Source organism: Lynx canadensis, chromosome D2 (genome assembly GCF_007474595.2).
Source record: "Lynx canadensis isolate LIC74 chromosome D2, mLynCan4.pri.v2, whole genome shotgun sequence".
Classification (NCBI taxonomy): Eukaryota; Metazoa; Chordata; class Mammalia; order Carnivora; family Felidae; genus Lynx; species Lynx canadensis.
Window position 1 is genome coordinate 56381633 of NC_044313.2, and position 27086 is coordinate 56408718.

The 27086-nt window shown below is 42.0% G+C and overlaps 1 protein-coding gene, 1 non-coding gene and 1 pseudogene across 2 annotated transcripts in view; 2 read left to right on the top strand and 1 right to left on the bottom strand.

Annotated features, from left to right (window-relative positions):
* PPA1 (inorganic pyrophosphatase 1) overlaps positions 1-10051 on the top strand; it is a 30398-nt gene extending 20347 nt beyond the window's left edge. Inside the window, exons 7-11 of the mRNA XM_030334083.2 lie at positions 969-1096; positions 1368-1453; positions 7513-7582; positions 8605-8647; positions 9701-10051. Of these exons, the coding sequence (XP_030189943.1) occupies positions 969-1096; positions 1368-1453; positions 7513-7582; positions 8605-8647; positions 9701-9732 (359 nt within the window). The 3' untranslated portion in view covers positions 9733-10051. The remainder of the gene's footprint in view (positions 1-968; positions 1097-1367; positions 1454-7512; positions 7583-8604; positions 8648-9700) is intronic.
* A 9613-nt stretch (positions 10052-19664) lies between these two features.
* Positions 19665-19770, top strand: LOC115527833. The gene has a single exon (XR_003973069.1). It is a non-coding gene; the product is annotated as a U6 spliceosomal RNA (small nuclear RNA).
* A 6121-nt stretch (positions 19771-25891) lies between these two features.
* Positions 25892-26619, bottom strand: LOC115526925 (annotated as a pseudogene).
* Between the last annotated feature and the right edge of the window lie 467 nt (positions 26620-27086).

Genomic DNA, 27086 nt, shown 5'->3' on the forward strand with positions numbered 1-27086 from the left:
CCTAAAACATGTATGTGGCCTTTTGCCCTGCAGTAGAGGCTATTGGAGTACTGAAAACTTTCTCTGGGCGGTTGGCCCCATGCTGCAAATAGTATGCAGCTTTCCCTCCAAGTCAGCCTAAGATAGTGTCTGTCTGTCATCTGTTATAATCTGAAGAGTTTATTGGCATTGCTAGATGGAGAGAATTCTTGACTAGCCACACCTCTGGGAGAGATACACACAGAGCCATGGAAGAGGACTACTTACCACTAAAGCAGTCAGTTCAGACACACTGATCTTCTTGGTCGTTGTGGAGCCCCGATAGCCAGGTTGCCCTGCTATTTTGTGGGAACCCGCGAAAGTAAGCCTGGGGTTCCATGCTTGCTACAACACCAAGGACTGCCGGGCTGGTTAGGAAAGCCAAACCCAAGAGGCAACAGCACAGAATTGGTGCTGTCTTTGGTAGGCTCTTGATGTGGCATCAGGAGGCAGTTCTGGTAGCTCTGGAGACCACTCCTGTGTCTCTGTATGCAGCTTTGCAAGATGAGGAACAAAAGTTGACTGGATTCTTTTTTGCCGACCTTTTCTTTTCTGGATCTGGTGTTCAGGATTCTGCAGTCCGGATCCAGCATACCTTTCAATGTCTGGTTCGCAGTCAGAGAGTTAAATCAGCTCTGACAGTTTTCCTCACTGTGGTATAATAAAAACATATTTGGTCTTTTGTTTCCAGTTCCTGGCAGAAAACTCTCTAATAGAAGTTACTATTGTATTGGTTGTTTTCTTAGTACTTAACATCAGAGCTATTCTAAGACACTAGATGATTTCCTTTTAATGTCTGTGTGTTCTCTTTTCAGCAAGGTGGTTCACTCTAATGTTATCTTGAACTTTTTTGATAATCCATCCTATCGCTCTCTCAAAGTACGTACTTGATATTTGTATTGCATGAACAATTACATATTCATCTTGCAATCTGCTTGTCCTCTTTTTAGATATTAACGATGTCAAGCGGCTGAAACCTGGGTACCTGGAAGCTACTGTGGACTGGTTTAGAAGGTACAAGGTTCCTGATGGAAAACCGGAGAACCAGTTTGCTTTCAATGCAGAATTTAAAGATAAGGTAGTGTGTCATATAGAAGTGTAGCTTTCGGCCCGTTTGTATCGAGACCAACTTAACTATATCGTTACCATTTAAAGACTGTATGACCATAAAACAAATGTTTAAAGATATAGGTAAGACAGCCTTGATATCGATTCATTTAAATGTCCTCTTCCATTTCTGACACAAGGAAACGAATTTAGAAAAGACAAAGTTCTCAGGCTTTGGCAAAATGTTGATAATAAGGAAAAGACACTTATCTGTCTTTGTAATGCATATCTTCAAATTACAGGATTTTGCAACTGATATTATTAAAAGCACTCATGACCACTGGAGAGCATTAGTGACGAAGAAGATCGATGGAAAGGGGATCAGTTGGTAAGCAGGAACTCTTCTCTGTGTGTTTACCACAGAAGGCAGACCAGCTTGCTCCAAAGGTTTTAACGACCATAAACACACTGTATTATTACATTCCTTTGAAAAGGGATGGCTGGTTTGTGAGTCATTGCTAAAGTAAGTGGGAAGGTAGGTATATAAGCAACTGAAAAGTACTCATGAGATACTCTCTGAACAAGTACAAACTAAAACTATAAAAGGGACCGTGGGATCAGAGCTTTGTGAGGGTAACTAGAAAGGCTTACAAGCAGAGTGCTCAGAATGTAGTGAGTGAAATAAGGTTGAGTGCAAGAGTTTTGCTCTGATCTAAATATGTAAGATGTGTTGCCGCTAAACCAGGATCTACCATGCACACAGAATTTACTACTGCTAATAATAGCTAATACTTATTGAGCAGTTAATATTTGCCAAACATGTAGCAGAGATGCAGGGAAATTAAACTTAACCAAAGTCATCCTTCAATAAGTGTTTCATGGTTAGGACTCACATCCAAGTCTGTCTGGCCCCCAACCCATGTCCAGGATCAGATGCTTCCTCTTGGGTTTTTAGAGGTTTACAAGAGAATGCCCACTATCACCACTTAACTAATGTCGTTCTTGAAATAGTAGCCAATGAAGTATATAAGAGAAATGATGTATTTTGATGCAGCAATGTTGGAAATGGAGGATCAAATTGTCATAGATGATATGATTTTGCACCTAGAAAACCCCAGGAAATAATTCAAAAAGGTGCCCTATTACAAAATGAGTGTGTATGTATATTGATAGCATTCTATACAAGTGATTACAGAAACTATAATGGAGGAAAAGGTCTCATATGGAATAGTATTTAAAAAAACAAACAGGGGCGCCTGGGTGGCTCAGTCGGTTAAGCAGCCGACTTCGGTTCAGGTCATGATCTCGCGGTCCGTGAGTTCGAGCCCTGCGTCGGGCTCTGTGCTGACAGCTCAGAGCCTGGAGCCTCTTTCAGATTCTGTGTCTCCCTCTCTCTGACCCTCCCCCGTTCATACTCTGTCTCTCTCTGTCTCAAAAATAAATAAACGTTAAAAAATAAAAATAAAAAAAAAACAAACAAAGAAACACCAGGACACCTGGTGTCCTAGTCGGTTAAGCCTCCAACTTTGACCCAGCTCACGATCTCACCGTTTGTGAGTTCAAGCCCCACATCAGGCCCTGTGCTGATAGCTCAGAGCCTGGAGCCTGCTTCAGATTCTGTCTCAGTCTCTCTCCACCCCTCCTCTGCTTGCACTCTGTCTGTCTGTCTGTCTGTCTCTCTCTCTCAAATATAAATAAACATTTAAAAAAAAAGAAAAGAAACAGATTTGTATCTAAAATATACATGATACTCAGGGGCACTGACTGGGTGGCTCGATTGGTTAAATGTCTGACTCTTGATTTCAGCTCTGTTCATGATCTCACGGTTTGTGAGATTGAGCCCTGTGGTGGGCACTGGGATTCTCTCTCTGTCTCTCTGCCCCTCCCCTGCTTGTACACATGTGTTCTCTCTCAAAATAAATAAACTTAGAAAAACAAAACACCAAGGTATAAACAAGACAGTGCAAGACCCATAAGAAGAGCAGTTTAAGACTATTGAGAAATATAAAATATGATAAAAAGAAAAGTAAACTATGTTCCTTAATAACATTCAATTTCGTTAGGAAAAATTTGCGTGTGAAAATAGCCAGGAAAATTCTGGAAAAAAAAAAAATGAGGGTAGTGTTGGAGGTGGGGGGAGGAGTGTTAATTATTTTCATAATGTTGAGTGATATTGTTTTACCCAAAGTTTGATATTGAAGAAGAAAGTCAGATTACTCAGTCCTGTTAGAGTTTGGTAGACCCAATGCCATATGGGAATTTAGTTTATAGTAAAGTATTACGGATGAATGGTGTTGGACCAACTGGCTGTTGAGGAAGAAAACAGGCTAGATCCTGACCTTCCTCCTTATTCTCCTTAATGGCAGATACACACTGGCAACCACCACCATGTTCTGGCTGTTTCGATTTGTGTTTAAAAGGTGCTGTGACCAGGTAGGTGCTTCATGAGCTCCCCAGGGAAGCAGCTCAGCATGTTTTCCTTATTTAATTAATGCACCCTTATTTAATTGGGTGCAGCCTGTCGGCCCTCGTCTTACATTAGTATTTAATTCCAGAAACATAAATTTTTTTTTTTTTTAATTTTTTTTTCAACGTTTATTTATTTCTGGGACAGAGAGAGACAGAGCATGAACGGGGGAGGGGCAGAGAGAGAGGGAGACACAGAATCGGAAACAGGCTCCAGGCTCCGAGCCATCAGCCCAGAGCCTGACGCGGGGCTCGAACTCACGGACCGCGAGATCGTGACCTGGCTGAAGTCGGACACTTAACCGACTGCGCCACCCAGGCGCCCCCAGAAACATAAATTTTGATGCAAAAAAATTATAGAATAAGTATAGGTTAATCTATTAATTAGCTTATAGTAGAGAAGCCCTTTCTAAATAGAACACAGACTCAAAATCCATAAAAGAAAGGTTTACTTGTGATATTTTTATGTATCAGGAGACCATTTTTCCCAGTTTTTTTGTAAAAAAACACAACAAGGGGCAAAATAATTTGTAAATAGCTTATTCGAGTTGATAAGAAAAAGACAACTCAATAGATGGAGAGAAAAGATAGAAAAAGGAAGTTTACATATAAGAAGGTGTACAGACTCACTCATGATTTATAAAATGCAGTTCAGCAAGATAATGATATCCCCCATTAGATTTGCAAAAATTAAAAAAAATTAGATGATAGCCAGGGTTACCAAGAACATACATACATGGTTGTTGAGCGTATAAATGGGTACAGGCTTGGTGAAGGGGAATTTGACAATATCTAGTCCAGAAGTTAAAATTGCGTGTATTTCTTTATACCACTACTGCTAGGAATATATCTGTAGTTCACCAAGATACATGTATAAGGATGTTCATTATAGTGCCCTTTATAATAGCAAAAAGGAAAAATGTAATGGTTAAGTACATCTATATGATAGGACAGTATATGGCACGTTAAAAGAATATCTTTATATGTTGATATGGAATGATATCCAAAACATATTAAGGGAGAAAAGCAAAGTTCCTAGTAGTGTACTTAACATGATCCCATTTATGCAAGATAAACACATACTCCACACTCACAACAGCATCTATTTATATTTAAATTTGGGGGGGCACCTAGGTGGCTCGGTTGGTTAAGTGTCTGACTCTTGATTTCAGCTCAGGTCCTGATCTCACAATTCATGAGGTTGAGCTCCACATTGGGCTTTTTTTGCACTGAGCACAGAGCCTGCTTGGGATTCTTTCTCTCCCTCTCTCTTTGCCCCTTCCCCATGCATGTGCGTGCTCTCTTTCTCTCTCAAAATAAATTGAAATAATAATAGTAGTTAAGATTATATTGCATCTATAGTTTATGGTTTTTGTTTTTTTTAATTTCTTAAAATGTTTGTTTATTTTTGAGAGAGAGAGACAGAGCATGAGCGGGAGGGAGACACAGAATCTGAAGCAGGCTCCAGGCTCTGAACTGTCAGGATAGAGCCCGTTGTGGGGCTCGAACCCACAAACCATGAGATCACGACCTGAGCTGGTCAGATGCTTAACCAACTGAGCCACCCAAGCGCCCCTGATTTTTGAAATATTTAACACTATAAGTATTTCCCCATGTCATTAAAAAATGTTTTTATAATATGTAATATTCCATCTCTGTAAAATATCCCATCTCCTAGATATACCATTTTTTTAAAGTTTATTTATTTAGAGAGAGAGAGCACACAAGTGAGTTTGAGCCATGGCTTATTCATAACTGATAATTGGTACCTTTGACCCCCTTTACCCATTTCACCCACCCTCCCTTCTGCCTCAGTTAACCCCCAGTATGTTCTCTATATCCATGAGCGTGGTTTTGTTTTTTGTGTTTTTAGATCCCACATATAAGTGAGATTACATGGTGTTTACCTTTTCCTGTGTGACTTATTTCAGTTAGCATAATGTTGTCACAAATGGCAAGGTCTCATTCTTTTTTATGGCTGAATAATATTCCAGAGTGTGTGTGTGTGTGTGTGTGTGTGTGTGTGTGTGTGTATGTACACACTACATTTTCTTTATCCATTCATTCATTGGTAGACCTTTAGGTTTTTTCCATGTCTTGGTTGTTGTAAATCAAGCTGCAGTGAACATGAGGGTACATACACGTTTCCCATTTAGTGTTTTTGTATTCTTCTGATAAATACACAGAAGTCGAATTGCTGGATCAAGTGGTAATTCTATTTTTAATTTTTTGAGGACACTTCATACTGTTTTCCATAGTGACTGCATCAATTTGCATTTCCACCAGCAGTGCACAAGGGCTTCATTTTTCTTCTACATCCTACTAACACTTATTATTTCTTACCTTGTTGATATGGCTTGTTGATAATAGCCATTCTAATGGGTGTGATTCACAGTGGTTTTGATTTGCATTTCCCTGATGGTGAGTGTTATTGAGCATGTTTTTATGTACCTGTTGACCAACTGTATTGTGTGTCTTTGAAAAAATTTCTGTCTGATGCTCTTACCCATTTTTTAATCAGATTGATTGTTTGCTGTCAAGCTGTATGAGTTCTTTATATATGTATTTTGGATCTTAACCCCCTATCAGATACATGATTTGCAAATATTTTCTCCCATTTAGTAGGTTGCCTTTTCATTTTGTTGATGGTTCCCTTTGCTGTGTAGAAGCTTTTTAGTTTGATGTTGTCCCACTTATTTTTTGCTTTTGTTTGCCTGTGCTTTTTGGATAAATCCAAAAATTGATCCCCAAAAGTGATGTCAGGGAGCTTACTGCCTGTGTTTTCCTGTAGGAGTTTAATGGTTTCAGGTCTTACATTCAAGTCTTTAACCTATTTTGGGTTAATATTTGTGTATAATGTAAGATAGTGGTCCAGTTTCATTCTTTGCTTGTGCCTGTCCAGTTTTTCCAACACCATTCATTGAAGAGACTGTCCTTTTCTCATTGTATATCTTGGCTCCTTTACCGTAAACTAGCTGACTTTATATGAATGGGTTTTATTCCTGGCTGTCTATTCTGTTCCATTGATCTCTGTGTCTGTTTTTATGCTAGTACCATACTGTTCTGGTTAACGTAACTTTGTAAGGTAGTGTGAAATCAGGGAGTGTGATGCCTCCAGCTTTGCTCTTATTTCTCAAAATTGTTTTGGGCTACTCAGGGTTTTTTGTGGCTCCACACAAATTTTAGGATTGTTTGTCCTGTTTGAAAAATGCCATTGAATTTTGATAGGGATTGCATTGAATCTGTAGACTGCTTTTGATAGTATGAACATTTTGACCATATTCTTCCAGTCCACGAGCATGGAGTATCTTTCCATTTATTTGTGTCTTCCTCAATTTCTTTTTATTAATGTCTTACAGTTTTCAGTGTACAGATCTCCCACCTCCTTGGTTAAATTGGGGTGCCCAGCTAGCTCAGTTGGTGAAGCATGCATCTCTTGATCTCGGGGTCGTGAGTTCAAGCCCCACATAGAGATTACTTAGAGCATACACAGAGATTACTTAAAAAAAATTTATTCCTGGGTATTTTATTCTTTTTGATGCAACTGTAAATATTATTATTTTCTTTCTTTTTAAAAAAATTGTTTTGGTAACGTTTATTCTTGAGAGAGAGGGGGATACAGAATCTGAAGCAGGCTCCAGGCTCTAAGCTGTCAGCACAGAGCCCGGCACGGGGCTTGAACCCATGAACCGTGAGATCATGACCTGAGCTGAAGTCGGAATCTTAACCTACTGAGCCACCCTGGCGCCCCAAGTGTTACTATTTTCTTAATTTCTCTTTCCGATGGTCTGTTATTAGTGAATCGAAAATGTAACAGATTTCTGTATAGATTGATTTTCTATCCTACAACTTGAGTAAACTTGATTCAGGTAAACCCAACTTGAATCTCATCTGGCTTCCCATCTCAACCTGTTGTTTTTTAACTCTTAATAGACAGGTTTCGTTACTATGACTCATGACTACTTTTGTTTTCTTTCACAGCATGAATACTACGGTGCCTGAGAGCCCCTTCAAGTGTGATCCTGATGCTGCCAAAGCTATTGTGGATGCTGTATGTAGAATTTTCCTTGAAAAAGACCGTTCCTGGTGGCTAAAAAAAACTATGCTAATGGGGAAGGAAAGTACTTCTTTCAACAAATATCAGAGTTCCTCCTCATGCATATTACCGTGTGAGGTCTTGAAATTGCAAACGATGAGCGCACACAAGTAGACCTTTGACTGAAGGAAGAAGCTAAGAAGGATGCTAGTCAACACTAACAGGGCAGATGAGAAAACAGTATAATTTGTAACAATCAAAATGATTCCAGAATATACCGACTAACCCAAGTGCCTGCGTACCTATCACAGGCCATTTTTCACAAAAGAATTAATGGGAACTTACTTGACTTTTTATAGAAAGGACTAAGAAAGTGGTCAAGTTTCAGGCACCGTGCAGGAGTGGTTCATAATCTTACAATTTTGACTTTGTATTATTTTCAATTATTTGGATTAACCAAAAGACTGAACTAGATAATCCTAAATTATTCTTATTAACTATATTAATTAAGGAAAACAAACAGAAAACATGAAGTCTGACTTCTTACTAGTAGCCTTGTAAGTGGGGTATATTACAAGGAAAAAGAATAATTTAACAACGAAGCCAGTATATTTAGGTTTGTCTTTATACATGAATCCTGACAACGTTGAGGTGAATTGGAAAAATTAGAAGGGAAAAACCATTGGCTAACAATCATAACTTTTCAATGAGAACGCTCTGCCTACTTTTTATGTATGTGTGTATATATATATATATGTATATATATAAAATCATTGCAAATGCATAAATCAGTTATCTCAAGATGCATTTCCTTTTGTTTATTCTCCTGGGTGCCTTCAAAAGCTAAGAGGCCTGAATTTGTTTCTTGGCAGGAGAGCAAACATTACCTTGTTTCTATATATTATAAATTATTTTTAGGATTTAAAAATTGGGGAAGTCCTCTTCTGTTCAGATTCTGTTTAATATATGTGTTGGTGTACTTTTTTAGTTTATTTTTTTCTGGCATTAGACTAATACATTTTCATATTTTATTTTAGTTACCACCACCATGTGAATCTGCCTGCACAATACCAACAGATGGTAAGATCTCCATTCTAGTAAAACTACACTAAACATTGTATGTATGTGTGGGAAAATTATATCTGTATCTACAGATACATCTTACATACCACATCTACGGAGAAAGAGAAGGAAGGGGAGAAGAGGCATTTCTAGAGTCCCATAATGTCTGTGGGAAGAAAGATAGCTGCACGGGCTCTCCTTCCCCCCAGCCCCCATCATGGCAGTTTCCCAAGCACGACCCAGTCTTCTCCTCTGGGTGCTGGGTAGATGCCTTGTAGATGTTGGAGCAGGTGGGGCTCTGGATCCCAATCTGGCCACAGGCTGCTTCACCCAGAAAACAGTTCTCTCCCCCTGTAGATTTAGAATTCTCTATAAGGTTCTTCTGGTGAGAATTACGTGTGTATTGATTAGTATCAAGAGTAAAGAAGCCCAAAAGAAAACACTGTGATTAGTGTTTTTTTGCTTATAAATGTCACATGTAATGTCACATTGTGAAATGTCACGTCGAAGTTTTTTTTTAAGGCAACCCATGGTAGGATATATGTTGGGTATGTTTTGATCCTTCTTATTTATTTAAGAAAAAAAAAATTTTTTGAACATTTATTCATTATTGAGGGACAGAGACAGAGCATGAACATGGGAGGGGCAGAGAGAGGGGGAGATACAGAATCTGAAGCAGGCTCCAGGCTCTGAGCTGTCAGCACAGAGCCCGATGTGGGGCTCGGACCCACGAGCAGTGAGATCATGACCAGAGCCAAAGTCGGATGCTTAACCGACTGAGCCGCCCAGGTGCCCCGGGTATGTTTTGATTCTTTCAACGTTTATTTATTTTTGGGACAGAGAGAGACAGAGCATGAACGGGGGAGGGGCAGAGAGAGAGGGAGACACAGAATCGGAAACAGGCTCCAGGCTCTGAGCCATCAGCCCAGAGCCCGACGCGGGGCTTGAACTCACGGACCGCGAGATCGTGACCTGGCTGAAGTCGGACGCTTAACCGACTGTGCCACCCAGGCGCCCCTGTTTTGATTCTTAATAGAGATTCTAATTTGGTTTTCTTTTCTCCAAATACAGTGGATAAGTGGTTCCATCACCAGAAAAACTAAGGAAAATTCTGTGGAATACAAGCTGATATTGCTGCGTCCTGTTCATCTGGAGTATTAGATGCAAAAGTAGTAGCTTTTCAAAGCTTTAAATTCATAGAGCTCATCTAACTAAAGCAAATTCTGCTGTGACCAATATTCAGAATGTTATCCATCTAAAAGCATTTTTCATATCTCAACTAAGATAACTATTAGTACATGTTTCACTGTCAAAGCAGTTGTAATTTGGAAGTCATTTGTGAATAAACATGCAAGATAACTACATATTGGATGTATATGTTTACCATGTGTTAGGAAATAAAATTATTTTGCTGAAACTTCATTTATAATATTTTTACTTTAATCTGAAACCTGATGTTACCAAAGAGGCGTGGGTTGCCGTTTGGCGTTTGTTTTCTATCCGTGATCTTATAATTCAATTTTGTAATTATTAGGCTAAAATTGGCTTGATTTTTAGGAAGCTGAGAATGACACGCCTTGTGTTTACAGTAGCCTCGATACTATGTTCTTACCTAATTCCTAGCATCCCGTTGTAAAGCAGAAGTTTTTATATTAGCAGAAAGCAAAACCTTGCTCAGCTTTTGAAATGATATAGTTACTTTTTAAATTTCTCTAATCAACTAATTGGACTCTTGAGTTATTTACATTATATTCTGAGTTATTAGCCCAGGTAGCTCTGTGATTAAGGTCATGTGTTTTGAAGCTGTACAGACCTGAATTTTCAATCCTAGCCTATCGACTTTAACTCTGTAACCTTAGGTCAGTTACCAACCACCCAACTTCAGTTCCCTCATTTGTAAATAAGATGTTACTTGTGTAATGGCATGTATTAAGTGGATTTTTTAAACTGAAATTTTTCATTGAGATCAATGTAGATTCACATCCAGTTAGTTGTAAGAGATAATACAGAGAATTTCTCTCTCTACCTTTCCCTGTTTCCTCCAAAGGTACGATTTTGCAAAGCGATAGTATAATGTCACAATCAGGACAATGGCTTTGAGACAGAATACTGATCTTATTCAGATTTTCCAGTTTTACCTATACTCGTTTGTGGTGTGTATTGTTGTGTACAACTGAGTCGCCTAGGAAGGTTCCTGTACCCTACAAGATGCTCAAGTTTTGGCAACACGACCTCCTGTCGCCCTTTTATAACCACGCTTTCCTCTTTCATGGTCTTTCCACCCCCCCATCCTTAATCTCCAAATCAGCAACTGCTAATTTGTCCTCTAGTTCTACAATTTTGTCATTTCAAGAATGTTCTATAAATGGTACCATATAGTGGGTAACCTTGGGTTTGGCTTTTTTTTACTCAGCGTAATTCCCTGGAGATTCTTCTAGGTTGTTGCATGTTTTTGAAAATTCATTCTTTTTTATTCATCCCTTTTTATTGTTGAGTGGTATTCCATGGTATGCATACCAAACTTTGTTTTGCCTGTTGAAGGACTTCCAGGCTCACTGCAGTTTTTGGCTGTTACAAATAAAGCTGCCGTGAACATTCCCATACACATTTGTGTGTCAGTATCACCTTCCATTGTAACTGCTAGGTCAAATGATAGATGCACGTTTATTTTTTTTTTTAATGTTTATTTATTTATTTTGAGAGAGCACGGAGGAGGGGGCAGAGGGAGACAGAGAAAATCCCGAGCAGGCTCCTCGATGTCAGCTGGAAGCCCGACTCGGGCTTGACCCCACAAACCGTGAGATCCTGACCTGAGCTGAAATCAAGAGTCAGATGCTCAACCGACTGAGCCACTCAGGCACCTCAATAGATGCACATTTAGTTTAATAATAAGAAGCTGCCAAATTGTTTTCCGGGGTGGCTCCACTATTTCACATTTAAGATAGTTACCGCTATGTTTGCATTGTATCCTGTTTGGGGTTTGCTCAGCTTGGGTCTGTAAGTTTGTGTCTTTCACCAGATGTGGGAATTTTTAGCCATATTTCTTCAAATACCCTTTTAGGCCTAACCCCCCTCTCCTTTCGATCTGATGATACAAGGGTTGGATCTTTGGTTACTGTCCCCAGGCCCGTAGCTCTCTTTTCCCAGCCTATTTTCTTTTTCACAGTGGGTGAGCTGTGTTGTTCTGTCCCCAAGTTCATGGAGCCTGTCCTCCGTCATCTGCACTCTGACAGTGAACCACTGAGCAAGTGTGCCATTATAATGGAACTATGAAGTTAACTGTATTTTTAGTTCTATGGTTTTTATTCAGTTCTTTTTTATAACTTACATTTCTTTGTTGAGATTCTCTATTTTTTAACCTATTTCAAGGGAATTTCCAATGGACAGTCTAATGGCAGTCTTAAGATGGCTGCTTTAAAATCCTTGTCACAATTCATCTCAGTGTTGGCATCCATTGTCTTTTTTCATTCAGTTGCGATTTCCTTGGTTCACGGTATGATGGGTAATTGTTAGTAGTATCCTAGACATTTCATCTGTGATGGCCCTATTTAAATCTCATGTCTTAGCAGGTGTCACCCCACTTAGGGCTAGCACATGGGGCTCGGCCTACTTTGGGGACTGCGGTTTCAAAGGCACTTTACAGCAGCTTTGCAGTGTTACTTTGGTCTGCCTGGTTTTATGTGGTGCCCTTGGAGCTTCTGTTGGTACCTGCAGGTGCCACCTCAAGGGGCTGGTGGGTATCTCTTGGTGGGGGAAGCATGTGTGGGTCCCCAAACTGATCCCCTCCATCTAGCCAGGGACTAGGCCAGTGTCTCTGGGTCGAGGAGGAGAGTCTTACTTAGGCTGCAGGGATAAAGAGGCTTCCTGGACTTGTCCACCTGCGATAGCTGGATTTCTCCCTCAGGCTCAGCCTGCCCACCCACTTAGGATACTTGGTGGAGAGTCTGTAGGGAAAGAGAATACGTCCCTGGTGGCTTATTCCTGGCTGGACTCCCAGCGATCCCCCTTGCCAGGTAGTGTCACACCCACCAGCGAGACACCCATTCTCTAAGAGGGAGGAATGAGTCTATCTGGGCTGCCTTCTATTGCTAGGTTAAGGGTTGGGGAAGGACTCTCCCTTGGGTGGTAGGACGCACGTGCCCTGCCACTGTGCTGTTCTCTGGTCCTGGTCCCAAACCAGCTCACCTTTTACCACCTTCCGGGGTTTTCCTTTGGTTGTCTCTTTTGCCATTTCCACGGTCTGTAGTTGTGTGTCGCCGTGAGGAGCAAGGAAAAACGGGGCTATGCCATCTTGCCTGGACCCAGAATCAGAAATGTCAGCATTCAGATTTTAGCAGTATTTCTGATACTCCTTTTATAAGTCTGTTTTTAAATGTTGCCTCAGTCATGGTCATACACGACTGCTGAAGTGATTTATTTGTCAGGATGAGAAATATGTTTTGTAACGAAAGATTATACAACGTGGGGGACTTCATAAAAATTGGCCCAATAGTTAGGAATCAGTCACGAAGGTTTTTGCCAGTTTTTAATGCAGCAAGTGACTTTTTTTTCCCCCAAGGACTTGGAAGTCAAGCCTGACTATATTATTACCATGGTTAAGTTACTTGGCCTATCTGAGCTTTAGTTTTTCCATCTGTAAGATGGTCATTGAATCATCATCACAGGGTGGAAGGAATGGAGGTGAAGGACTTCCCCAGTGCCGGGCTCAGAGCAGGTGCTCAATGGAGGCTAGTTGTTCATAATTGTAATCTCAACAACACCGAGTGGGATCACTGCATTTTTTTCAGATAAGGGAATCTGCAACATTGGCCCGGTTGTGTAAAGGGTCTGACTGAGCGCTCCAATTGGAAATTCAAAATTCACTTGCACCATTGCCGAGCCCTGGCCTGCATACGCTGCAGCTGTAAAGGCAATTATGTCCCATCTGATCAGCATATTTGCTCTGCAAGGGCTTCACTTGTGCTTTTGCACAGAATGTTCTTTACGTGTATAAAGAGCTGCTCCGGGCTACTGGTTTCTGGGCAGAAGGGAATTTGCTTTTTACGTGGACAAGAATGCAGTGCAAATTGCTTCATGGCGGGCAAGTATTTATTAAACAATTATAAACTAGAGTTCGTTACCACATAGTTCATTGTCCCCTCTGTTGTGGTGGAATCTTTCCCGTAGTTATTACAAAAACTTCAAATTAACGAGAAAATTGTCATCAGCAGGAAGATTACACAATGAAAATCACAAGGTTATGTGGCAATCTGAATTTAAGAAGAAGCCTAAGAGCAGTCTGGCCATCTCTATCAAAAGTTTAAACTCCTTCTTACCCTTGGAGTCAGCAATTCTGCTCAGAGAATTCATTCCAGTTGACTGAGAGTAGTCAACCGAGCGCACAGCGTATGGCAGCTTTGTTTAGTACGGCAAAACCTGGAAAAATGTCTAACTGTCCAGTTGAGAAGTGGCTAAGTATATTATCAGTACCATGTAGCGGTTCAAGAATAAAGTCACTGCATGGGGCTGATATGGAAAAGATGTTCAAAATACATAAGTGAAGAGACAAAATTGTACTCTAGCAGCTAACTGTGGCCTGTGGGCCAAATCCAGCCTGCCACCTGTCCGGTAACTAAAATCGCTTTGGAACACAGCCACACCCATTCATTTACAAATTGCTGTGGCTGCCTTCAAGCTACAATGGAGAGTTTAGTAGTTGGGACAGAGACCATATGGCCTTCAAAGCCAAAAATATTTCCTATTCAACACGTTACTGAAAACATTTGCCAATCCTTGCTCAATCCTCTGATCCTCTTCGTGTTTTTGACCAAGTGAGCACGGGGGAAACGTTATACATTAGTGGATATGCTCGTACGGACAGAGACCATTTCTGGAAACAAACCACGGTTAACCATGATTATCTTGGGGTGGGAACGCAGACATAAGCACGGAAGCAGTGGGGTCCAGGGAGTTTCCTTCCACTTCATAAGATTCTGTGCTCTCTGGATGGTTTTCCTAAAAGCATGTGTAACTTATTTTTTTTTTTTTTAAGAAAATCAAATGAAGCAGGACACCAATGGACAGTGCTCAGCGCAGCTAGGGGCAGAGGGCTCCCGGCTCCAGGCAGCCGGGTGCGGGTGACCCTTGCACCACCAGCACTGAATCACCTGCGATATTTATAAAAAATAAAGAAGTAAATACAATATATAATATATATGTATAATGTAATATGTATAATATATATATGTATACATATATAACAATATGTATAACAATATACATATTACATATACTTAATACATATATATATATTCTAGATATACTATATGTATGTTCTCTATATATTTTATCTATATGTTCTGTATACAGTCTATAGTCTCTGTGTGTGTGTGTGTATATATATGTGTGTGTGTGTATATGTGTGTGTGTGTGTGTGTGTGTGTATCCTACTAAATTAGACCCAGGAGGTGCTAGGCCCTGAAATCTAATTTTGAACCAGCTCCCCCAGGTGATTCTAACATACCTTGATGTTTGAAACCACTGCTCTAGTCATGAATCTCATAAATCGGCGAAAGATTTCTCAGTGGGTTGTAATATAATCAGCATGAGATAACCAGCAAACATCTACCACAGCAGCAGCAACAGCAACAACAAAAATAGCTCCCATTTGTGAGGCCCCTGGCTGGCCCAATTAGAGCATACGACCCTTGATCTCGGGGTTGTGAGTTCACACCCCATGTTGGCTGTAGAGACTACGTAAAAAAAAAAAAAAAAATCATAAATAAAAAACCTCCCACTTGTGAGTACTTACTAAATGTCAGGCCCTGTGCTATATGCTTTACGTACTTCCATCTTGTTTAATTCACTTGCAACACGGAACCAAGGAGGCCAAGGGACTGTGGTCTCTGAGTGCCTGGGGCCAGGCCCTTGGTGAAGGGCAGGGAATGTCACATCATCCCAGCCCCATGGCCCTCCCCGCAGTGAGGGGCCGGTCTCCTTTGTCACCTGGCAAAGCTACATAATACTGGCTGCAGTTGGTCAGGTGGTCCCAAGACACTAACTGGCTGGGTTACCTTCAACACACAGCACACGGCTTCCACTCTTGGGAAATGAGGTTTGACCTGGGTCCCCTTGAAGGCCTCTTCCAGAGCTGACACCCACGCCCCCACCTTAGAGCCGTAGTATGGGTGTTCCAGTGTGACATGTGGCTCCTCGCTGCTGCACCCATGCGCCTGGGGCCATCCTCCCCTAACCTGCCTGCCTGCTCCTTCCCTGGGAGGCAGATGGTGATGCTGTTTCACACCTGAGTCACGTCTACTTCCCTAGCATCCCTGTCCTCCCTCGCATCTCTCCTCTCAGCTCGTTAAAATATACCCACGTGGGGGCTCCAGCACCCCACGGGGACGCAACCTGTGCCCAGGGGTCCTAGAGCCACCGCGTAGAACCGTGCAAAGACCTGCAGCTTCTATATTACTGGAGAGTGAATAATCACAAGGTTATTCATAGGTTAAAAGACATACACACACACACACACACACACACACACACACACACACACCAGACATGCTGTGGTTTTGAATGCTGGCTTCCCACGGATTTTGAAGAGAAACATGCTATCTCAGGGCAAGGTGCTACCTGTGGCTTTGCTATCTAGGGCTATGCCACCGGATCCCTGGAGTCAAAGTTCATTCTCCTCTGGTCTTGGAGTAAATTCAGAGGCACTTTGCAGAGCACTGCAGGCAAAGAGCTCTGTGCTTCCAGTCGTGAGCCTTGAGTTCTAGCTCTGGCTCTGTGTGACATCAGGCAGATCTTTTGACTTCTCTGGGCCTCATTTTCCTCATTCTGTATAATAACAGAGTGGACTCCTACCCGAGCATATATTTTAACACGGAAGATATCATGTCTCCATGACTCTGATGTAGTCCAGTGGAGCAGGGATGAGCTGGGGAAAGAAAAGTTTCTCTCGGTGACTCGCGCTGGGCTAAGAGCTGGAGGGACAGAAAACCGCAGTCTCACCCTCTTTGCCTTCAAGAAGTTCACTGGTATGGAGGTACACTGAAAAATGATGGTACATGTAGAGAAACTGGACCCCCCCATACACTGCTGGTGGGAATGCAAAATGGTGCAGCCGCCTTGGAAAACAGGCGGTTTGAACATAGTGTTGAAACACTTGAACATAGTGTTACCAGATCACACAGCAGTCTACCCCTAGGTATGTACCAAGAGAAATGTGTCCACACAACAATTTGTACAGATGTTCATAGCAGCATTGTTTAGGATAGCCAACAAGTGTAAATATCCCAAATGTCCATCAACTGCTGAGTGGATAAGTGGTATGACCATGAAGTAGGTATTTTTCAGCCGTGAAAAGGGATGAAATACTGGCACGTGCTACAACCTGGATGAACCGAGAAAACATTATGCTGAGTGAAAGCAGCCAGACACAAAAAGCCATATATCTCGCACGAACTCCATTTACATGAAAGTCTAGAATAGGAAGATCCATCAGGACAGAAAGTACATTAGTGCTTGCCAGCGGCTGGAGTGAGGGGGAGTGGGGCTAATGGGTATGGGGTTTCTTTGGGGAATGGCGAAAATTGAGGTGATGACTGCCCAATTCTGTGAACATACTGAAAATCACCGAATTGTACCCTGTAAATGGGTCACTTGTATGATACGTGAATTACATCTCAATAAGGCCATCATGAAAGAAACAAAAATCATTGTAAACCCAACATCAGAGGTGCTGTAAGTGGAGAAAAGAAGCAGGGGGACAATTTGGGAAGGGGCCACCCGGGAAAGACTGACTGCGGGGTTTTGCCTGACCGGAGTCTTGAGAAACAAGGTGCAGAAGAGATGGAAGGGTGTTCCAGACACAGGGAACAGCCCACGCTAGGGAAGTATTCCCAAGGCTAGAGAGGATGTCGATGGTAACACTCAACCTTTATTGAATGTTTGCACCATGCCAGCAAACTAAAGTTATATGACCTTATTTAATCTCCATAAAAATCATTACTTCATTCACTCCGTCAGTTATTGAACAAATTTCATTGGACACCACCTAGGTGCCAGGAACGGCACCACCAGAGACACTATGCGGAGGTAGATGCTTGTATTATCCATTTGAGGCACATTAAGATTAAATAAGTTACCCAAAGTGAGAGTGTGAGTAAGTGGAAGAACTGGGATTCAAACCCATGTGGTCTGACTCCAGAGCTCATTTTCAAAACGTGGTCTTTGATACATCCCTATAAATAGTAATCATTTAGTGTAAATGCATAAATACCATCACATGTTTCTCCCTTCCTCTCTCTCTTACTCTATCACGCTCACTCTTTTTTTTTTTTAAAGTTTTATTTATTTAAGTATTCTCTACACCCCACTTGGGGCTCAAACTTGCGGCCCCGAGATCAAGAGTCGCAGATTCCTCTGCACCAGCCAGGCTCTCCCCTCCCCCTCTCTGTCAATCTTTTTCTTTTCCTAGTTTGGTTGAGAGGACACGGTCAGACGACAGCGTAAGTTGCAAGGTGCACAACTCGTCGGGGCTCCTGGCTGGCTCAGTCAGAAAGGCATCCAGCTCTTGATCCCCGAATTGTGAGTTTTAGCCCCACGCTGGGTGTAGAGATGCCTTACAGAAATTTTTAAAAACTTAAAGAAAAATCGAGGTGTACGACATATTGATGAGATACGCTCACGCGGTGTAAAATGACTAAAACCACAGCGTCAGCCAACCCCTCCATCATGGCGCCTCAGGTCATTCACCATTTCTTTTTCGTAGTGAGAATATTTAAGATCTGCTCTCTTGGCGACTGTTGAGTATGTAACACAGATCACCCTACTCAACCGCCACTCCACTCTGTTTCTATGAGTTTGGCTTTTTCTGGATTCCATGTGTGAGTGATATCCTAGAGTACTGACTTCTTTTTCTGGCTTATCCCGCTTAGCATAATGTCTGCAGGCTCGTCCGTGTTGTCACGAATGGCAGGGTTTCTTTCTCATGGCTGAATAATGTTCCATCGTGTATACGTACCATGTCGTCTTTATCCATTCAATCATCAATGGGCATGTAGACGGTTTCTGTGCCTTGGCTATTGTGACCAGGGCTGCAATGAACATGGGAGTGCACGTATCTCTTTGAGCTCCGTTTTCATTGTCTCTGGATATATACCTAGAAATATAAGAGCTGGATCATACGGTAGTTCGATTTTTTTTCATTTTTTGAGGAAACTCCATACTGCTTTCCACAGTGGCTGCACCAATTAAGATTCCCACCAACAGTGCACAAGGGGCCCCTTTTCTCCACATCCTCACCAACACTTGCTATCTCTTGTCTTTTTGAGAAGGGCCATTCTGAAACAGGTGTGAGGCAATATCTCATTGTGGTTTTGAGCTGCATTTCCTTGATGACTAGTGATGTCACATACCTGTTGGCCATCTGTATGCCCTGCTTTGAAAAAATGTCTGTTCAGACCCTCTGCCCATTTGTTAATCAGGTTGGTTTTTTGCTATTGAGTTGTATGAATTCTTTATGAATTTTGGATAGTAACCCCTTATCAGATATATGATTGGCAAATATTTCTCCCATTCCATAGGTTGCCTTGTAATTTTATTTTTGTATATTCCCTCCCTAGCCCTAGAGTCAGCCATGTCTCAAAGAGCCTTGGTTCCTTTCATTGGAGAATGGTATTAGAAACCAAGATCTGGGTGGTGGGTGTGCTCATTGCTACTGAGTTGCTTCTAGGTCCTCTCAGTGGACGCGGCAAGGAAAAATGTGGGTATAACAACCTGTATAAATACACATAGGTATAAATATTTCCATGTATAGCCATCTGTATCTATATTAAGCCAAATATGAATGCATACTAATGCCCCAAACTCTAAACCTACCCCTCTGAAGCCAGGGCCTACACTTTGAAAGGTCCCTGCAAAGAAGGGGGTGAAGGGACCCAAAGAGAAAAAAGGGAAAGTCAGTGCTGATGAGGATTGGAATAACCCTGCAGAAAATGGAGATGCTCAAATGGACCAGGCACAGAAAGCTGACAACACTGGAGGTTCCGTGCTGACTTCGGCAGCACATATACTAAAACTGGAATGGTAAGGGAAGATTAGCATGGCCCCTGTGCACGTATGACACTCAAATTTGTGAAAATGCTGGAGGTTTCAAGTGAAACATGTGCATTAAAAAAATTTTTTAGGGGCACCTGGCTGGCTCAATCAGAGGAGCATGCAACTCTTGACCTCCGGATCATGAGTTCGAGCCCCACGCTGGGTGTAGAGATTGCTTAAGTAAATAAAACTTAATTCTTTTTAAAATTGTGATAAAATACACATCTTACAATTTAAGAATTTATAATATTAACCATTTTTTAAAATGTTTTTACTTGTTTTTGAGAGAGAGAGAGCATGTGTGCGCAGCTGGGGAGGGGCAGAGAGAGGGGGAGACAGAGGATCTAAAGCAGGTTCTGCACTGACAGTAGAGAGCTCGATGAGGGGTTTGAATTCGTGAACCACGAAATCATGATCCGAGCCAAAATCAAGAGTTGGACACTCAACTGGCTGAGCCACCCAGGTGCCCCATGACTGGCTTATTTCAATTAGCATGTCCTTAAGGTTCATTCATGTAGCATCAGATTTCCTTCCCTTTTAAGGCTTAATAGTATCCATTGTGTGTATATATCACTTTTGTCTATTCATTTATCTGGTGATGGACACCTGGGTTACTTTCACCTCTTGGATACTGTGAATAATGCTCCTGTGAACATGGGTGTACAAATATCTCTGTCAGATCCTGTTTTCAATCCTTTGGGATACATAATGAAGAAGTGGAATTGCTAAGTCAGATGGTAAATCTATTTTCAACATTTTGAGCAACCACCATACTGTTTTGTACAGCAGCTGCACCATTGTACATTCCTACCAATAGTGCCCAAGAGTTCCAGTATCTCCACATCCTTGCCAACACTTATTTTCTTGTTTTCTCCCTTCCTTCCTTCCTACCTTCCTTCCTCTCTCCCTTCCTTTTCTTTCTCTCTTTCCCTCTTCCTTTCTTTTCTTTGTTTTTTGGGTCTAGCGATCCAAATGGGTGCGAGGTAGTATGTTGCGTCAGTTTGATTTGCATTTATCCGATGGTTAATGACGTTGGGCACCTTTTCATGTTTTTGGCCATTTATAGATCTTTAGAGAAATGTCTGTTCAAGCCCTTTGCCCATTTTTGTTTTCTTGTTGAGACTGCTACATTTGACTGGAATGAAATGATATTACGTAAAATCACTCGTACAAAGATAAGGCATGTTTCCTAATAAAAATGGGACAAAGATGGCTTGAAAATCTCCCGAGTGTCACAGTGCATATGCCTTGCTCTAGTTTCCTAGAGAGCTGAAGACACAGGGAGCTCTGATTTGCCTTTTTCTTCTGAGTCATCTTGAAAAGAGTGAGGAAGGGGCATTTTTGCTTATTAGGTTCCTCAACTCTTACAGGAGTATAACAGGGGACGAAGAAAGTAACATACTATTCAGAAGGACATGGGGTTTAGAGAAAAAATAATTTTCTTTTCTTTTAGTGATTTTTCTGACTCCAAAACCCTTTCAGTTTTGGATGGATTCCCTGTCCATGAGGAAATCTAAGGAAAAACTTAAGTTTGTGTAACTATTATGAGCAAGGAAACTAGAATCCAGACATATAAATATTTATAAGAATGTATTTCAGGAAAGGACTTGACGTTAGATGCCCTTTCCCTCTCTTTTGTAAACTAGGAGATGTACAGTTACTTTAAGGAGAAGTAAGTTTTTTTTTTTCCTGATTGCACTCTAGATTATGTCAAAGGGGAAACATGTGGAAAATTTAATGCTTTCATCTCTTTAAATTTTATTTTTTTTTATTTTTTTATTTTTTATTTTTTAATTTTTTTTTTCAACGTTTATTTATTTTTGGGACAGAGAGAGACAGAGCATGAACGGGGGAGGGGCAGAGAGAGAGGGGGACACAGAATCGGAAACAGGCTCCCGACTCTGAGTCATCAGCCCAGAGCCCGACGCGGGGCTTGAACTCACGGACCGTGAGATCGTGACCTGGCTGAAGTCGGACGCTTAACCGACTGCGCCACCCAGGCGCCCCATCTCTTTAAATTTCAAAACAGATTGCCTTTCAGGACAATTTTTCTAATCAACATTATATGAAATCCTCCAGATGACAAAAAGTGCAATGTTTACATTTTTCTCAAGAGTTGAATGAATTTCTAAGTCTTGACATACATGGTATTCCAGCTTTTACTACTGAGCAGAAAGGTATAATTGATTTTCACCAACGATGACTTTTTGGTTCACCTCTTTTGGTTCTCCTCTCCTTCACAGCCACATTTCTAACGACGTTGTCCAGGGTCACTGCCCCATTTCCTCCTCTCCACAGTCTCTCCTTAGATCATTCCAGTCCAGCACACATACTCGGTACTCCCCCAAAACTGCGTTTATCAGGCTCACTCACCTATGACCCGCATGTTGACAGTTCCAACAGATGCCATGAAGGTTAATTTTACATGTCAACTTGACCCAACTAAGGGATGCCCCGGTAGGTAGGAAAATATTTCTGGGTGGGTCTGTGAGAGCATTTCTGGAAAAGATTAGCATTTGATTCAGTAGACTTGAGTAAAGAGATCCGCCCTCACCAATGTGGGTGGGCATCATGCAATCCCTTGAGGATTCAAATGGGTCACAAACGCAAAGGTAGGGCAAACTCTCTTTCTCTCTTCTTGAGCTGGGACATCCACCTTTCCTACCCTCAGATATCAGAGCTCCTGGTTCTAGGAGCATACACACCAGCAGGTGCCTGATTCTCAGGCCTTTGGGCTTGGACAGAATCATACCACCTGCTTCTCAAGCTTGCAGATGGCGCATCTGGGGCGTCTCGGCTTCCGTAGCCACGTGAGCCAATTCCTCTAATAAACCCCCTCTTATATACGTATCTACATATATGCTACTGGTCCTGTTTCTCTGGAGAACCATGACTAACACAGATGCTTTTCAATCTCCGTTCTAGTTTCTGAGTCCTGTCTACCTACCGTTGAGACTCTGTTGGGGAGTAAGAATAGAGTGGGGGAGAATTACATAAAATTCCTCTGTTCAAACCCTCCACTGGTTCTGCAGGTCACTCACAATAAAAGCTAAAGTCCCCACCGTGGCCTCCAAGGCTCTAAGGATTTGCCCCCTTCTGGGAGACAATTCTCCCCTTCTTGGGGCAGAGTTATTGTTGCCTTTGTTTGGACTGTCTTCTTAAAGGTGTTTATACAAGGAACAGCCTGGGAAGACAGAGTCCAAGCCCGCACCCAGGAGACAGATTTAGTATCCAGCGTAACAATGCCTCCCTCTAGGTCAAAGGTCAGGCGGGTGTGCTTGCCGTCCACCAAGATTTGGGTTCTCTAAGCTCTGGGTTCCTCAGCTGTGATGCAAACCCCCTATATGGGCAGCATCCACGTGGGCTGCTCCGTGTCACCCCTGATGGCATTTGAAGTGGGGTTCGTGAGCAAATCACAAAAGACATCCTTGACACGTCCTCAAGAAAGAATCCTTGAGACGTCTTTGGTGCAAAAAGGTGATTTTATTAAAGCACGGGGACAGGCCCCGTGGGCAGGAAGGGCTGCACTGGGGTTGTGAGGAGCGACTGATTATATACTTTCAAGTTTGTGGACGGCGGGGAGGTATATAAATATAAGTGTCCAAGGAATTTCTGGAAGCTGAAAGAGGGTCTCCGAGGACCCTGAAGATTTAGCTATTGTCGAGATAAGGATGCTTGTAGTTTTTAGGGAAGCGTAAACATTACAGCATGAAGGCGGCCAAAAACGTTTGGGCGAATGTTACACGCTGCAGGTCTCCGACATCTACCAAAGGGCTGCAGGCTGTAAGGGAATGTACTTTAAACTGCATTTTTCTTGCCTTTGTTTCTCTCATCAACTCCCAAGGATCTAGCAGGGGCGAGTAGAGAAGACACAAACCTGAAGCTCATACTACTTGCTAAGCTGGAGGTAATGAAAGCCTGTGTCTGCGCCAGTAACCCCCAAAATGTGCCGGGCTACCTCGTTAGCCTGCAGGTAAGGTGAAGGCTCAGAACCCTCTTAACTACCTACCCCACACATTCTCTCACCTCACCTCCTGCCGTTCTTTCCCTTGTTACCTTGCCCAGCTACACTGGCCTCCCAGCTGTTCCTGGAACCTTCGGAGCACAGTCCTGCCTCAGGGCCTCTGCTATCAGCCTGGCAACATTTCACCCTCCCCGCCATGTCCTCAGGTTCTGTCCCAATGGCACCTTAGTGGGGCCTTCCTCAACTAGTCTTAAAATAGCCTTGCCACCAGTAAACAGGTGCGCTTTGGCCAATCTAATGGGTGAAAATAGCATTTCAGTGAGTTTTAAATGTCTTACCTTCTATTATTTCCCATATCTATATACACTAGAGTATGTCTTATACCTCCATTATTTATCATCCTTAAAGACCCATCTATATTTCCCTGCCAATTGTCTGGTACTATTCTTTGTCTATTTGCTAACAACAGTTAGTCTTTTTCATATTAATCTCTCACTTGGGATGCAATTATGCATATTTTCCCCCAACTTGCCATCTGCTGAGTTTGTGGTGTCATCGTTCTTGTGTCTGTGCTGTTTTGCCATATAAAACTTTTCTATTTTTCTGTAGTTGACTTTGTCAATCTTTTTTTTTTTTTAGTGAGAAATTGCAGGTTTATTTTTTAATTTTGACAAAGACATAAAAGACAAAAGAAAAAACAAAAGACAAAACAACCAGGCATATAAGTACAGAAAACCAGGAGAACAAAGTGCAGGGTTAGATGTCTGAAAGCAAGGCTGGGCTCGAACAGACTTCTGGTGAAACACAACCAAAAGTTTTGCTCAAGTGTCTCAGCAACGTTGAGCGACATTTGAGACACTATGACCACTCTATACCCCATCTGCAAAAGTCACCAACGTAGGCTTCAAAGCATCTCTCCTGCTTGTTTCGGCAGGATATTTTTTTGGTAACAATCCTGCTTCGTTACAAACTATACTCGTCCACTGTGTTGAGGGCTTCTTGTGTGAAGAAGTGTGATGAATACAAAGATCGACGTACACGTTTTAAAGTAAGAGAGAACCGGAAGTCTGAAAACAAGTCAGGGATAATCCTAGTACTTGTACAAATTAATACGTCCTGAGGCTTAGTATTAGTAAGTGTCTGTATATCATCCCCTTTTATATGCACAATAATCTCAGATAGGGAAAATATTCTGAGCATTTTGTAAGGTAACCCTCTAAGAGTTTTGCATAATGTGCCCTTTTCTTTTCTAATTTTTTTTCCAATTCCTTTTCTAATTTCTTTTCCAATTCCTAATGTTCCAGTGAACATCCTCAGGAATTGCTTAGTGTGTCAGGGTCCCTAAGACACCCCCATCCGGGTTTGATGATGTGTGGGGGGCATTCACAGGACTCGGCATATCGTTGTACACACGGCTATAGCTTATTACAGCAAAGCATACAAAGTACAGGGAAAAGATGCATGGGGCAAAGCCCAGAGGAAACCAGGCACTAGCTTCCAGGGTCCACTGCCAGTGTTGTCACACAGGATGTGCTCAATTTCCCCAGCGATGGAGCTGTGACATGTGTGAAATGGCTTCCGTGAGAGCTCACGAGAGATGCAGCGCCCAGGGTTATTACTGTGGGCCAGTCACACAGGTACCTTCCTCCTAACATGTACCAACATTCTAGACTCCCAAAAGGAAAACAGATGTTCAGCACAAACCACACCAAACAAACATCTTAGTCACAGTGAGCAACTCTTACCAGTGAGAGGGAAGGGAACCTTGCTGACATCTAAGTTCCCAGATGGCAGCCGAGGACCAGAAAGGTAAGCAGGCCTTTCAAAGGAGAGCGCTCTGGTTTGTCGTGTTGTTCTTTTCTGCAACAATTTTAGTGACAATCCCACAGGAACGGTCAATGTACTTCCAGGTTCAAGAAAACTCTTCTAACTCAGAAACAAAACATTAAAAAGAAAAGACATAATCAAGCCAGCTACCTGAGATATGGCTGATGCCTTCACGTTAATAAATTGTAATCGTCCTATTTAATCTTCCCGAGCTTTACTGAAAAGTGGAATGAAAATAAATGAAAAATGAAGGCAAATTCAGTTTGGACTTGGTAAACTTAGAATCTTAGTCCTTCAATATAAAGAGGACTATTTCAGGACTGCTAGCAGCAAAGCTTAGAAATGCCCATGTTATGACTGAATGAACTTCGCATGACTACATATAATTAAGCAAAAACAGTTGGCAACAACCACTTGGACTTAATAGTTTAGACATGAACTTTAGAAGTAAAAGGTAAAGGAGGCATTATAATATCATGGGTCGGAAGCTAACTTTCTTCAGCTAATATTTTGGGGGTGGATACAAGAGGAAACTTCCTTTTGCTGTTCTTGCCACTTGAGTACATTCTCTGCCAGGTCTTGTGTCTCAGTCATCAAAAGAGCCATCTTTGCTAAAGCCTTGTTCATTTTCTCCAGATGTGCCTCTGCGTGAGGGGTATTTCTAATTGTTTCAAGATGGTTTGCCAATCTCTCAATGAAAGTCACCACCAACTCCAGCCAAGGTACCGTGTTTCTGTGATGAAAAGCTTCACTAGGCAAGTTTTGCTGGCACAAGGGCTTCAACAGCCGTTGCCTGGGGGACCCTCTTCTTTTTTTAGCACTGCTTCCAAATGATTTATTCATGCTTTGCAGAGTATGACACTTCTGAGCCAAAAGGGAAGATGCACATTGGCTGTATCTTTTCCCTTATCTTAGGAGTTCAATTTCGAGGTTTTTCTGATAGATTTCAGCTTGAATATTTGTGATCTGCTGCAGCCACATAACCTATTTATCCTATTAGTACTTTTATCGGAATTACGTTCCATTTATAATTTTACTTAAGGAGAATTGAGAGGTTTATGTGTGGTACTGAGTCTTACTGTCCAAAAACATCGGGGTGCCTGGGTGGCTTGGCGGTTAGGCGTCCGACTTCGGCTCAGGTCATGATCTCACGGTCCGTGAGTTCGAGCCCCGCGTCGGGCTCTGTGCTGACAGCTCAGAGCCTGGAGCCTGTTTCGGATTCTGTGTCTCCCTCTCTCTCTGCCCCTCCCCTGTTCATGCTCTGTCTCTCTCTGTCTCAAAAATAAATAAACGTTGGGGCGCCTGGGTGGCGCAGTCGGTTAAGCGTCCGACTTCAGCCAGGTCACGATCTCGCGGTCCGTGAGTTCGAGCCCCGCGTCAGGCTCTGGGCTGATGGCTCAGAGCCTGGAGCCTGTTTCCGATTCTGTGTCTCCCTCTCTCTCTGCCCCTCCCCTGTTCATGCTCTGTTTCTCTCTGTCCCAAAAATAAATAAACGTTGAAAAAAAAAATAAATAAATAAATAAACGTTAAAAAAAAATTTTTTTTTAAATAAAAAAATAAAAAAAACAAAAACATCATCAT